The following is a 14313-nucleotide window of genomic DNA, read 5'->3' on the forward strand; positions in this document are numbered from 1 at the left end:
GAAATCACTGAATGGTCTTGTGTTACCACCTTATTAATAGGCAGTGTGCAGTAGGATGCCTTGATCAGTTGATTGACAGGTGTAGGACAGTAGAATGATACACTTTCCTCTAGTGTGGATGCTCACCATCGTTTTATAGTTTTTTAATTATCGTTATAGTATAGTTATTGGCTTGGTGGATGGCCCTTAATGCTGACACAACCATAGAGAATGATAGATGACTCTAGTGGCCAATAGGTCATTTTAGCATGGGCAGCGCCATTGAGGGCTTCCACCATATTTCCACCATTTTAAATTAGTCATAGTAGTCAACTGTGTAGAGATTCCTTAGGGTTGTAGCCTCAGTGGTGCTGTCCATGCTGTCACAGATGCTATAATAGCAAAGATCTAAAGATGAGTCCTATCTATCTCTATGTATCACAACAGAACTACTAGAAGGTAATGTTAGCTAACTTGAATGAAATAAATGTAAAATTACACTTATACACATATACTTGTTTACTTGAATTTTATACTCTATAAATGGACTCCTTCAAATAATTTACTCCAGCAAGTTTTCCATCTGCGCGCTGAAGTGCGGAAGTAAAGCGGAAGTCAAATCCATTACTTGTGTTATTTGGCTGTGCCCGTAGCAATGTTTGAAAATTAGGTCGATTTGTATCCATGACTCAAATTGATTGAATAGATACAGGAATCGATAGATTCATTTATGAATAGATACAGTTATGCAATCTCTGTCTCTTTAATATGCTCACCTTCGTATTAAACATCACTTGCAGTCAGTAGGGAAACTCAGGGTTTTCTTTTCCTAGATGTCAGATTACTTATTTCTTTCCTTCAGGATGCACACCTGTCACAAATCTTTTCTTGTCATTTTTTGTTTCTCTTGCCACAACAACTGCCTTGTGTGTGTTCACAGAAATGTTCATACCGACAAATGTTTTGTTTATACATTGCTGAGCCATTTGCAAACTCTACAATGCCCTGTATAACTGCTGTCCTGACCTAATGAACGGATGGACGGTGAAGATGCCTCATGCCAGGGTCTCATGCATTTTGATGTGGCTTTTCAGTGAGAAAGACATTTGGGGCTTATCCCTCTGAGCTCCTGAGTCCCATGAATCCCATGTCTCTCTCCCACTCCCTCCCTCCATCTCTCACTCCCTAACACCCATAAGTCCTACACCTGTCTACTCCATTACTTGCTCCGAGGGACTGTACCATCCCCATCCCTGGTCTGCACTCTCTTTACAGCTGTGTTGGTTGACTTTGATTATGCTAATGCTGCTAGCTAATAAGCCCAGTTGTACAAGACCATTCTATAAACCCCTCACAGTCTCTCCCGCTAGAAACAGTAGTACCACTAGCAATGCCATAAATGACCCCAAACGATTGACTGATTTTAATGTGTGTCAGGCCTCTCTATGGAATAGGAGATCATAAGAAAATATGACTGACCCGAAACTGGCACACAATAAACAACAGGCAGAGGTAACTTCCACATTGAGGCCCCTTGCTAACCTCCAAAGATGTGTGGACTTAGGTGTACTGAGCAGAGTCTGGAAGGTGGTGATGGGAAAAGAGAGAGAGGCAGGCAGCAGTGAACAGGGACATCCAATTCACCCTAAAGTGTCTAACAGAGAGACAGGAGATGCTTTGACATTAAAGTGATGAGTTGCTGTGTACAAGGACATTCGGGATATAAATTACATACAACTTCAGGTCTGCTTGGCATTTCTTGGTGACCTCAGTCCCACCAAACAGGTTCAGGACATTCAGACCATTCCTTTGTTTGCTAAAGGTTCTCCAAATGGTATTGTGTGAAGTTGTATTGGTTCTTCATAAAAATATTTATTTAACTGGGCAAGTCAGTTAAGAACAAATTCTTATTTACAATGACGGCTTACCAAAAGGCCTTATAGTACAAAACACACATCACGACAAGAGAGACAACACAACACTACATAAAGAGAGACCTAAGACAACAACATATCAAGGCAGCAACACATGACAACACACCATGGTAGCAACACAACATGACAACAACATGGTAGCAACATAACATGGTAGCAACACAACATGACAACAACATAGTAGCAACATAACATGGTAGCAACACAACATGACAACAACATGGTAGCAACATAACATGGTAGCAACACAACATGACAACAACATGGTAGCAACATAACATGGTAGCAACACAACATGACAACAACATGGTAGCAACATAACATGGTAGCAACACAACATGACAACAACATAGTAGCAATATAACATGGTAGCAACACAACATGACAACAACATAGTAGCAACATAACATGGTAGCAACACAACATGACAACAACATAGTAGCAACATAACATGGTAGCAACACAACATGACAACAACATAGTAGCAACATAACATGGTAGCAACACAACATGACAACAACATAGTAGCAACATAACATGGTAGCAACACAACATGACAACAACATAGTAGCAACATAACATGGTAGAAACACAACATGACAACAACATAGTAGCAACATAACATGGTAGCAGCACAAAACATGGTCTTTTTATTTTATTTTTACATTGATCCTATTTAACTGGGCACGTCAGTTAAGAACAAATTGTTATTTACAATGACGGGCTACCAAAAGGCAAAAGGCCTCCTGCGAAGACGGGGGCTGCGATTACAAAACAAAAATATAAATATAGGACAAAACACAAACCTCGACAAGAGAGACAACACAACACTACATAAGGAGAGACCTAAAGACAACAACATAGCAAGGCAGCAACACATGACAACACACCATGGTAGCAACACAACATGACAACAACATGGTAGCAGCACAAAACATGGTACAAATATTATTGAGCACAGACAACAGCACAAAGGGCAAGACAATACATCATGCAAAGTACCACAGCTGTCAGTAAGAGTGTCCATGATTGAGTCTTTGAGTCTTTGAATGAAGAGATTGAGATAAAACTGTCCAGTTTGAGTGTTTGTTGTAGCTCGTTTCAGTCGCTAACTGCAGCGAACTGAAAAGAGGAGAGTCCCAGGGATGTGTGTGCTTTGGGGACCTTGAACAGAATGTGACTAGCAGAATGGGTGTTGTATGTGGGGGATGAGGGCTGCAGTAGATATCTCAAATAGGGGGGTGTGAGGCCTAAGAGGGTTTTATAAATAAGCGTCGACCAGTGGGTCTTGCGACGGGTATACAGAGATGACCAGTTTACAGAGGAGTATAGAGTGCAGTGATGTGACCTATAAGAAACATTGGTGGCAAATCTGATGGCCGAATGGTAAAGAACATCTAGCCGCTCGAGAGCACCCTTACCTGCTGATCTATAAATTACATCTCCTTAATCTAGCATGTGTAGGATGGTCATCTGAATCAGGGTTAGTTTGGCAGTTGGGGTGAAAGAGGAGCGATTACAATAGAGGAAACCAAGTCTAGATATAACTTTAGCCTGCAGCTTTGATATGTGCTGAGAGAAGGACAGTGTACTGTTCTCTTGCATGTTTCTTTGCATGTTTTCTTTACTTTTCTGCTTAGGTATAAATTAATCACAAAAGTCAAACAACTCGTGGTCACATTGATATTGCATGGCACAAACAAATGTGTGCAGCCATACTAACATTGTCCATTTAACCCTTAAGCTAGACATGGAGTTAATCATTAAGAAGATCAAATGTGGTTACGCCCTGATGTTCTGTCCATATCCTGTGCCCTCGATAACTGAAAAAATTAACTGTATAACCCATTTGTTTAGTCTTTCTGTAATCTGTTAATCATATGATAGAATTGGAATGCAATAGATAATTCATTTTTCCCCTCCTAAATTTCTCTCAATAACTTGCTTTGTGTGTAAAACCAGGGTCATTCAGCTGATGCAGTCCAGAGTGAATGGAACATTTTACCAGAGAATGAGCTAGAGAGCCTTCACTTTATAGCAGGGTTTCCCAAACTCGGTCCTGGGGCCCCCCCAGGCGCATGTGGTTTTTGCCCTAATAACCAGCTCATCATCAAGCTTTGATTATTTGAATCAGCTGTGTAGTGCTAGGGCAAAAACAAAACATGCAGCCAGGGGAGGCTCCAGGACTGAGTTTGGGAAACCCTGCTTTACAGGGTATATGCTCACATCACATATCATAGAATAGAGCAGAGGATAATGTCTTTCTACCCAAACATGAAGCGTCTCTTTGTCTTCTTTTCATGGGTGTTTCAATGGACTTGTACACACAACAGTAGATCATGGTTTACATGACAATAAAATAAACAGGTGTTAGTGCTACAGGTACATAACAGCATTTACATAAGTATTCAGACCCTATGCTATGAGACTCAAAATTGAGCTCTGTTGCATCCTGTTTCCATTGATATGCTTGAGATGTTTCTACAACTTCATTGGAGTCCACTTGTGGTAAATTCAATTGATTGGACATGATTTGGAAAGGCACATACCTGTCTATATAAGGTCCCACAGTTGACAGTGCATGTCAAAGGAAAAACCAAGCCATGAGGTCGAAGGAATTGTCCATAGAGCTCCGAGACAGGATTGTGTCGAGGCACAGATCTGGGGAAGGGTACCAAAACATATCTGCAGCATTGAAGGTCCCCAAGAACACAGTGGCCTCCATCATTCTTAAATGGAAGAAGTTTGGAACCACCAAGACTCTATTTAGAGCTGGCCGCCTTGCCACACTGAGCAATCGGGGGAGAAGGGCCTTGGTCAGGGAGGTGACCAAGAACCCAATGGTCACTCTGACAGAGCTCCAGAGTTCCTCTGTGGAGATGGGAGAACTTTCCAGAAGGACAACCATCTCTGCAGCACTCCACCAATCATGCCTTTATGGAGTGACCAGATGGAAGCCACTCCTCAGTAAAAGGCACATGACAGTCTGCTTGGAGGTTGCCAAAAGGCACCTAAAGGACTCTCAGACCATGAGAAACACGATTCTCTGGTCTGATGAAACCAAGATTAAACGCTTTGGCCTGAATGTCAAGCGTTACATCTGGAGAAAACCAGGCACCGCTTATCACCTGGCCAATACCATCCCTACGGTGAAGTATTGTTTTGGCAGCATCATTCTGTGGGATGTTTTTCAGTTGGAGGGACTGGGAGACTAGTCAGGATTGAGGGAAAGATGAATAGAGCAAAGTACAGAGAGATCCTTGATGAAAACGTGTTCCAGAGCACTCAGGACCTCAGACTGGGGCAAAGGTTCACCTTTCAACAGGACAACAACCCTAAGCACACAGCCAAGACAAAGCAGGAGTGGCTTTGGGACAAGTCTATAAATGTCCTTGAGTGGCCCAGCCAGAGCCCAGACTTGAACCCGATTGAACATCTCTGGAGAGACCTGAAAATAGCTGTGCAGTGACGCTCCCCATCCAACCTGACAGCGCTTGACAGGATCTGGAGAGAAGAATGGGAGAAACTCCCCAAATACAGGTGTGCCAAGCTTGTAGCGTCGTACCCCAAAAGACTCGCATCTGTAATTGCTGCCACCGGTTCAAGCCCAGTAAGGGGACAGGGACGTAGAGGAAGCAAAGCTGTTAGCAGCACACTGACGTCAGTATTGACAGATAAATACATGTTTGTGAATAACAATTAACTATTGATCAGTATCAATGGAAAGCCTATTAAGATGGCATGTGCAGACTTCCGGCAATGGCGAAGCTCTAACAAGATGCGTCTGCGTAGCGTCCTCAAACTTTAGAAAACTTTTAAGGCATTTTGACACGGTTTACCTGTTCATTAATAGTGAGTTGGAAGTTAAAACATATATTTTTGCAAAGCCACAGACGAGGCATGGAAAAGTGCCCCCCTCTTACAGTCCTTTTCGACCTCGACGGATGCTAGCTCGGAAGAAGCACTAGCATGGTTCAGAATGGAGAAGGACAAGAGTATAACAAAAATCCAAGAGACACTTTCTGAACGCCTCATCAAGATTGATGTGCTGGTCGATAAACTCCACGAAGACCAGAAAGTCACAAAGGGGCGAGTGACAAAGTTAGAAAAAGACTATGCTGACCACCAGGCTTCCATCCTCGACATCTGCGAGGATGTGGACCAGAAGTACAAGAAGTTTGGAGACACCATTTCTAAACTCAAGGAGAAATTTGATTATTGCGAAAATGTACAAAAGCGCTCGAATTTGAGTCTGTTGAGGGAGTCTCCTTTCTACAGGAATGAATTCCCCAAATTCTGGATTTACCCTCTTCCGCGTACCCACTGGAAATCGAGAGGGCCCATCTCACGCTACGGAGGCGGCTGCCTGGCCAGGTTGCACCCAGGGCATTTGTCAAAACATTTCTACGGTACCAGGGCAATGTCCGCATCCTCTCTGCTGTCCGAGCAAGGTGAGAGCTCAAGTACGGAGATGCCAGAATCATGATATTTCCTGATATTTGTCCCATACTACACAAGAGGAGGATGGCTTTCTCCCCACCGAAGAGGCTTCTGCGGCAGGCTGGCTTGGCATACGGCCTGCGCTACCCGGTGACTTTGTGGATCGAAACCAAGAATGGTGAGTGCACATTTGACGCTGTGAAGACGGCTGAAACATACATGAGGAAAGAACTCCCTGACTTGTTCACTCCTACTACATCATAAGGAACTGTCTTTTGAATTTGGATCCAGTGTGGGTTACCTACCCTTACCACCTGGGGGTGGCCCGTCACTAGTGAAACATGAGGATACCATGAAATTACTTATATGATCGACTGGCTGTCAGGGTTGGCTGGCTAGATGGCTAGCTTGATAATGACTGGCGAGGTAACGTTGGATCATAGCTAATGTTGGCTGCGCTATTAAGCCAGCTCGCTAAGTTTACAAGGTTGTGACTATAGCTATAGCTACATTACCTTTTTCTGTATACTTTTCTTTTACGCATAGTGGTCCAGTCGGGTTTGGTTAAATAGCTATGTGGCTTTTGACTGGGTTTCAAGCCAAACTATGTTGTTTATATTACTTCAGGGAATTTTAGCTACTAATGTTTGCTGGTTTGTTTATTGTTAGAGATGTATGCTAGCGTTAGTGATACCGAGGCAGGGATAAGCTGTACACCAGTTGGCACTGATATGTGACTGACCGCCTAATTGCCAGCTAGACGATAGCTTTAAAATTGTGTATGTGTATGTATCTACAGTACCAGTCAAAGGTTTGGACACACCTACTCATTCAAGGGTTTTTCTTTATTTTTACTATTTTCTACATTGTACAAGAATCGTGAAGACATCAAAACAATAAAATAACACATGGAATTTTGTAGTAACCAAAAAAGTGTTAAACAAATCTAAATATATTTTAGATTTTAGATTCTTCAAAGTAGCCACCCTTTGCCTTGATGACAGCTTTGCACACTCTTGGCATTCTCTCAACCAGCTTCACCTGGAATGCTTTTCCAATTGTCTTGAAGAAGTTCCCACATATGCTGAGCACTTGTTGGCTAATTTTGCTTCACTGTGCGGTCCGACTCATCCAAACTATCTCAATTGGGTTGAGGTCTGGTGATTGTGGAGGCCACGTCATCTGATGCAGCACTCCATCTCCCTCCTTCTTGGTCAAATAGCCCTTAAACAGCCTGGAGGTGTGTTTTGGGTCATTGTCCTGTTTTGGGTCATTGTCTTGTTGAAAAACAAATGATTGTCCCACTAAGCGCAAACCAGATGGGATGGTGTATCACTGCAGAATGCTGTGGTAGAAATGCTGGTTAAGTATGCCTTGAATTCTAAATAAATCACTGACAGTGTCGCCAGCAAAGCACCCCCACACCATGACACCTCCTCTTCCATGCTTCACGGTGGGAACCACACATGCAGACATCATCCGTTCACCTACTCTGCGTCTCACAAAGTCACGGCGGTTGTAACCAGAAATCTCAAATTTGGACTCATCAGACTAAAGGACAGATTTCCACCGGTCTAATGTCCATTGATCGTGTTTCTTGGCCCAAGCAAGTCTATTCTTCTTATTGGTGTCCTTTAGTAGTGGTTTCTTTGCAGCAATTTGACCATGAACGCCTGATTCACGCAGTCTCCTCTGAACAGTTGATGTTGAGATGTGTCTGTTACTTGAACTCTGTGAAGCATTTATTTGGGCTGCAATTTCTGAGGTGCTGTTAATTGCTGATTTCTAAGACTGGTACCTCTAATGAACTTATCCTCTGCAGCAGCTCTGGGTCTTCCTTTCCTGTAGCGATCCTCATGAGAGCCAGTTTCATCATAGCGCTTGATGGTTTTTGCAACTGCACTTGAAGAAACTTTAAAAGTTCTTGAAATGTTCCACATTGACTGACCTTCATGTCTTAAATTAATGATGGACTGTCATTTCTCTTTGCTTATTTGAGCTGTTCTTGCCATAATATGGACTCAGGATGATGGTGATTTGTTTAACTAATTATCTCTATTTCATATACGGGATGATAGTTCTCATCTGGTAAAGGTTTTCATTTATTCATCATAGCTTGATAACTTTTTTCCTGTGCTGCTTGGGTGCATTTGTGGTCAACACTTTTGTCACCGTGCGGCACAGGTTTCAGGGTGCCTTGGGGAATGACGATTCGTTGACATTTGTGTGTGCGGGTAGGTGTTGCTAGTGACCATGAATGAATCCTCTGTTTTTTTCTGTTTTTGTTGTTGTTGACATGGTCATGTGGGGCTAAATAATCCCGTCATCATTGTTGACGACATTTTCCGCTTTGATTGATTTTGTGACTCGACTGACAACATTTTCATATTACAGTGAACAGGCAATGCACTTTTATGTGCTATCTTGTACATATAATTTAGAATTGACCTACTTCAGGCGATGCTATGCATAGCAGATACATCTAGCTTAAAGACTAGTGTCTAGGGGTATGGGTTTTTAACTCCCTCAGTTTGGGAGGGGGTTGGGTGGGTTTGTGGTAGGGTCAGGGTATTAGCCCATGAGATGTTGACTATTTTATACTTTCATTTTGTACAATTTGTACACGCTCAACACAATTTTAGTTACATCTCTTTCCCTCTTTCTTATTTTCTTTAAAGATGTCGACACCTAATATGTATACATTTATGACAACTAACATTAGGGGTACTAAATGCCCAGTCAAGCGCAAACGCATTCTGAATTATCTAAAGCAGCATAAGGTTGATATAGCTCTTCTTCAGGAGACACACCTGACTGACTCTGAGCATGATAAACTGAAGAGAGAGTGGGTGGGTCAAGTGTACTATTCATCTTTCACCTCTCGGGCAAGAGGGGTGGCCATTCTCATTAATAAGCAATGCTTCTTTCAGCTTCAATCTCAGATTAAAGACAAAGGAGGTAGGTTTGTGATCATTCAGGGTTGTATTAATACTGAGCCCATTACCATTGTGAATGTGTATGGGCCTTGTAAAACAGGGGTGGGCAAACTTTTGCATATGTTTTTGTCCTGCCCTGAACTAGGCAATTATTGGGAAGAATTATTCAGATCTTATCACAGGTCACTAATATGACTGTACCACTAGATCCTTCCCTTATTCTCCTTGGAGATGACTGTTCTACCAGTTAATATTGGTAGCAAAACCAGATTCATTAAATTTGCAGTCATTGCAGCCAATACATGCACAGCGTTTCTATGGAAGAGTGACACTCTGCCAAGCAAGCAGATCAAATCAAATCAATGTTTATTTGTCACATGCGCCGAATATAACAGGTGTAGACCTTAAAGTGAAATGCTTACTTACAAGCCCTTAACCAACAATGCTGTTTTAAGAAAATTAAGTGTAAAGTAAAAAATAAAAAATAAATGTAACAAATAATTAAAGAGCAGCAGTAAAATAACAATAGCGAGGCTTTTTACAGAGGGTACCGGTACAGAGTCAATGTACGGGGGCACCAGTTAGTCAAGGTAATTGAGGTAATATGTCTCATCGTTGTCGGTGATCATATTTGACTGTTGTGTCATCAGCAAACTTAATGATGGTGTTGGAGTCATGCCTGGCCATGCAGTCATGAGTGAACAGGGAGTACAGAAGGGTACCGAGAATGTGTTGTTGCCTACCCTTACCACCTGGGGGCGGCCCGTCAGTAAGTCCAGGATCCAGTTGCAGAGGGAGGTGTTTAGTCCCAGGGTCCTTAGCTTAGTGATGAGCTTTGAGGGCACTATGCTGTTGAACGCTGAGCTGTAATCAATGAATAGCATTCTCACACAGGTGTTCCTTTTGTCCAGGTGGGAAAGGGCAGTGTGGAGTGCAATAGAGATTGTATCATCTGTGGACCTGTTGGGGCGGCATGCAACCTGGGGTGGGTCTAGGGTTTCTGGGATAATGGTGTTGATGTGGGCCATGAACAGCCTTTCAAAGGACTTCATGGCTACAGACGTGAGTGCTACAGGTCGGTAGTCATTTAGGCAGGTTACCTTAGTGTTCTTGGGCACAGGGACTATTGTAGTCTGCTTGAAACATGTTGGTATTACAGGCTCAGACAGGGAGAGGATGAAAATGTCAGTGAAGACATTTGCCAGTTGGTCAACGCATGCTCAGAGTACACGTCCTGGTAATCCATCTGTTGCGCCTTCTTCATCACACTGTCTGTGTGGGTGGACCATTTCAGATTGTCAGTGGTGTGTACGCCGAGGAACTTGAAGCTTTTCACCTTCTCCACTGTGGTACCATCGATGTGGATAGGGGGGTTCTCCCTCTGCTTGGGAGATAGTACGGTCGGCATTTGATTGTGAGATATTCTAGGTTAGGTGAACAGAAGGACTTGAGTTCCTGTATGCTATCACAGTTACACCATAAGACGTTAATCATAAAACATATACCTCCACCCTTCTGCTTCCCGGAGAGATGTTTGTTCCTGTCGGCGCGATGTACTGAGATCCCAACTGGCTTTACAGAGTCAGACAGTATATCTCGAGAGAGCCACGTTTCTGTGAAGCAGAGTATGTTACAATCCCTGATGTCTTTTTGAAAAGTAACTCTCGCCTTGAGCTCATCAATTTTATTATCCAGAGATTGGCGAGTAAAATAAACGAGCTTATATTTTGGGTTCTAATGGGGTACGACAGTTCAACTAAGATCATGAGGCATTTCTAAGTTATATTCTTCAAAAATCTATATGTACATATCATTCATTTATAAGTCAAAAAATGGACGTAGCAACTGCAGATTGCCCCTTTAAAGTATTATAGCATTATAATTAAACCAATTATGCCATAGGCCTAAGTATGTAAATTGACTAACCTGTAGGTACACCCTGTCATGTTGCATTTTACAACTTGTCATGTCTTCCTCTTGTCCTCTGTTTTCTCTGCAGGGATCATGTCAGCCATAGGAAATGGCTATGTTATATACATGACCATCAAACGCAAGACAAAGCTAAGGCCGCCTGAGCTCATGACAGTCAACTTAGCCATATTTGACTTTGGCATATCAGGTAAACCATCCGTCTCTTCATACAGTATGTCCATGTACAGTGTGTTTCTGTACAGAACAGTGTATGGTGGATTGGTCCTGTGTAGTCTGTGTATTTCCATTCAGAACAGCATGGATATGAACAATGGTAGCGCTGCATTAACATTTACTCATGTACTGTACATCCTGATACATGGGAATGGTTGTCATGGTTGGAAGAAGATGAAGTGGTGGAATATAATGACAAGAAAGCGAGAGAGTAAGAGAGAGAGAGAGAATCACTGAGTTGCTTTAAAGTCATAACTTTTTAGGCATGTTTGGTAACTGCTAAATTGTGGTTTAATCTGGAATTAGTCCTTTATCGCCATCGTTTGGATATTAGAGGAACAGCATCACGTAAAAAGAACTCACCTCTAATATTACTCTACCTGGCATATTGATCACACTATATCGAAAGACTAGGCCTTTGATGTACAAGAGATTTAGTTCCACTGTAAGCAGTCATCTTAGTTAAGAAATTTTGTTTTAAAAATCCCCTTTATCTGAGAATATTCTAGTTTCTCAAAGAGTCCCTGTGACCCAGCCAGAAGCAGAATTCACAACAGTATGTCTCAGTCTCAGAACAATCTCTGGCCAGCTCTCTCTGTGTCTCATACAACCACGGGATGCTCACTTGTTTATCTGTTAATTTCTTGGTCTTTGGGCCAACTATGTCTCTCTGTATGAGATGCCTGCATTGCTCTCTAGGACTTGAGCCAACGTCCACAGCAGACAACAAGCATGATCTATTTGTGTCTGCCAGCTTTGCCTGCATCTTGGGAATATCACTCAGATGTTGGAGGTCCAAATGAAAAGAGGGCCAGAATATTTCGTAGCCATTTTACCGTAATACTGTAGGAGTCATAAAGTGAGAGAAAGACTATTTTATTAACTATGAGGGTTGGTGGAGAGTGCAGTGTGTGTACGTCAACATGTACATAGAGACAGGGTCATAACTGTGCTCTCTGAACCTCTGTGGCGTCAGACCGGTGAGGATGCCACTTTCTCCTCACACGATAGAAACACTATTCATTATCACCTCTTCTGTCACATGCTATGCCTCAGGATTGTAACTTTACTGTATCTGTTATCATTGTGGGGTTTGAAGAAACAGCACTTCTGTTATGTCAAGTGGATGAAGATGATGGTTTTTCATTGGAATTCTCATGCATTTTAAGGCCTGCATTACTATGTTACTGTACATGTATACTATATATTCGCATGTCTTCACAGCACACACTGATCATTTGAGGTAGTTAACAACTGTGTGTGTTTGGTCTTGAAGTCACAGGGAAGCCGTTCTTTGTGGCGTCCAGTTTCTCCCACCGCTGGCTGTTTGGCTGGGAGGGCTGTCGTTTCTATGGCTGGGCTGGCTTCTTCTTCGGTGTTGGCAGCCTCATCACTATGACCGTAGTCAGCCTAGACAGATATCTCAAGATCTGCCATCTCAGATACGGTACAGTGGGCTATGTTCTCAGTTTGTGTTTGGTTTACAGCAGGGGTGTCAAACTAACATTTGTCCCGCGGGTCGTATTCGGTCTTCAATGGTGTCCGTAGTGCTGCACGGAAAATCGCTTACATTTCCGTGCCTAGCAAAGAATTAGCAAAGAATATCCTCTAACAAATAAATTACTAACAGTGAAATGCTTACTTACGGGTCCTTCCCAATAATGCAGAGAGAAAGAAAATCTAGAAATAATTGTCACGATCGTCGAAATAACATTCGGACCAAGGCGCAGCGTGATATGCGTTCCACATCTTTTTATTCGTGAAACGCACAAAACAATAAAAAAACAGCAAACGATACGTGAAGCTATGGAGTGCTCACAGGCAACTACACATAAACAAGATCCCACAAAACACAGTGGGGAAATGGCTGCCTAAATATAATCCCGATAAACAGCTGCCTCTGATTGGGAACCATACCAGGCCAACATAGAAAAAAACAACCTAGATTACCCACCCTAGTCACACCCCGACCTAACCAACATAGAGAATAAAAAGGCTCTCTATGGTCAGGGCGTGAAAGTACCTGACTCCATAGGGGAGGGTCCGCCGTGCCTGGACTGGGCCTCGGCGCAGAGGAAGAACCCGGCCATGGAGCTGGGCTGAACGCCGCACCCGGACTGGGCACCGGCGCCGAGGTAGGCCCCGGCCATGGAGCTGAGTTAGCCGCCGTGCCTGGACTGGGCACCGGCGCAGAGGAAGGTTCCAGCCATAGAGCAGGACTGGACGCCGTGCCTGGACTGGACATCGGCGCAGAGGAATGCTCCGGCCTTGGAGCGGGACTGTACGCCGTGCCTGGACTGGGCACCGGCGCAGAGGAAGGCTCCGGCCTTTTAGCGGGACTGGACGCCGTGCCTGGACTGGACATTGGCGCAGAGGAAGGCTCCTGCCCTGGAGCTGGACTGGACGCCTTGCCTGGAAGCTCCGGACCGTTGACCCACGCTGGAGGTTCCGGACTGTGGACCGTCGCTAGAGGTTCCGCACCATGGACCGTCGCTGGTGGTTCCGGACCGTCGCTGGAGGTTCCGGGCCCTGGACCGTCGCTGGAGGTTCCGGACCGTGGACCGTCGCAGGAGGTTCCGGACCGTGGACCGTCGTAGCAGGTTCCGGACCGTGGACCGTCGTAGCAGGTTCCGGACCGTGGACCGTCGTAGGAGGTTCCGGACCGTGGACCGTCGCTGGAGGTTCCGGACCGTGGACCGTCGCTGGAGGTTCCGGACGACCTTCGCAGGAGGTTCCGGACCGTGGACCGTCGTAGCAGGTTCCGGACCGTGGACCGTCGTAGCAGGATCCGGACCGTGGACCGTCGTAGGAGGTTCCGGACCGTGGACCGTCGCTGGAGGTTCCGGACCGTGGACCGTCGCTGGAGGTTCCGGACCGTG

At 44.1% G+C, this 14313-nt stretch overlaps 1 protein-coding gene across 1 annotated transcript in view; it reads left to right on the plus strand.

Annotated features, from left to right (window-relative positions):
• Positions 1–14313, plus strand: part of LOC139582877 (opsin-5-like) — a 49555-nt gene that overhangs the window by 22241 nt on the left and 13001 nt on the right. The window contains exons 3-4 of the mRNA XM_071413290.1: positions 11289–11408; positions 12711–12881. Of these exons, the coding sequence (XP_071269391.1) occupies positions 11289–11408; positions 12711–12881 (291 nt within the window). The remainder of the gene's footprint in view (positions 1–11288; positions 11409–12710; positions 12882–14313) is intronic.

Source organism: Salvelinus alpinus, chromosome 8 (assembly GCF_045679555.1).
Source record: "Salvelinus alpinus chromosome 8, SLU_Salpinus.1, whole genome shotgun sequence".
Classification (NCBI taxonomy): domain Eukaryota; kingdom Metazoa; phylum Chordata; class Actinopteri; order Salmoniformes; family Salmonidae; genus Salvelinus; species Salvelinus alpinus.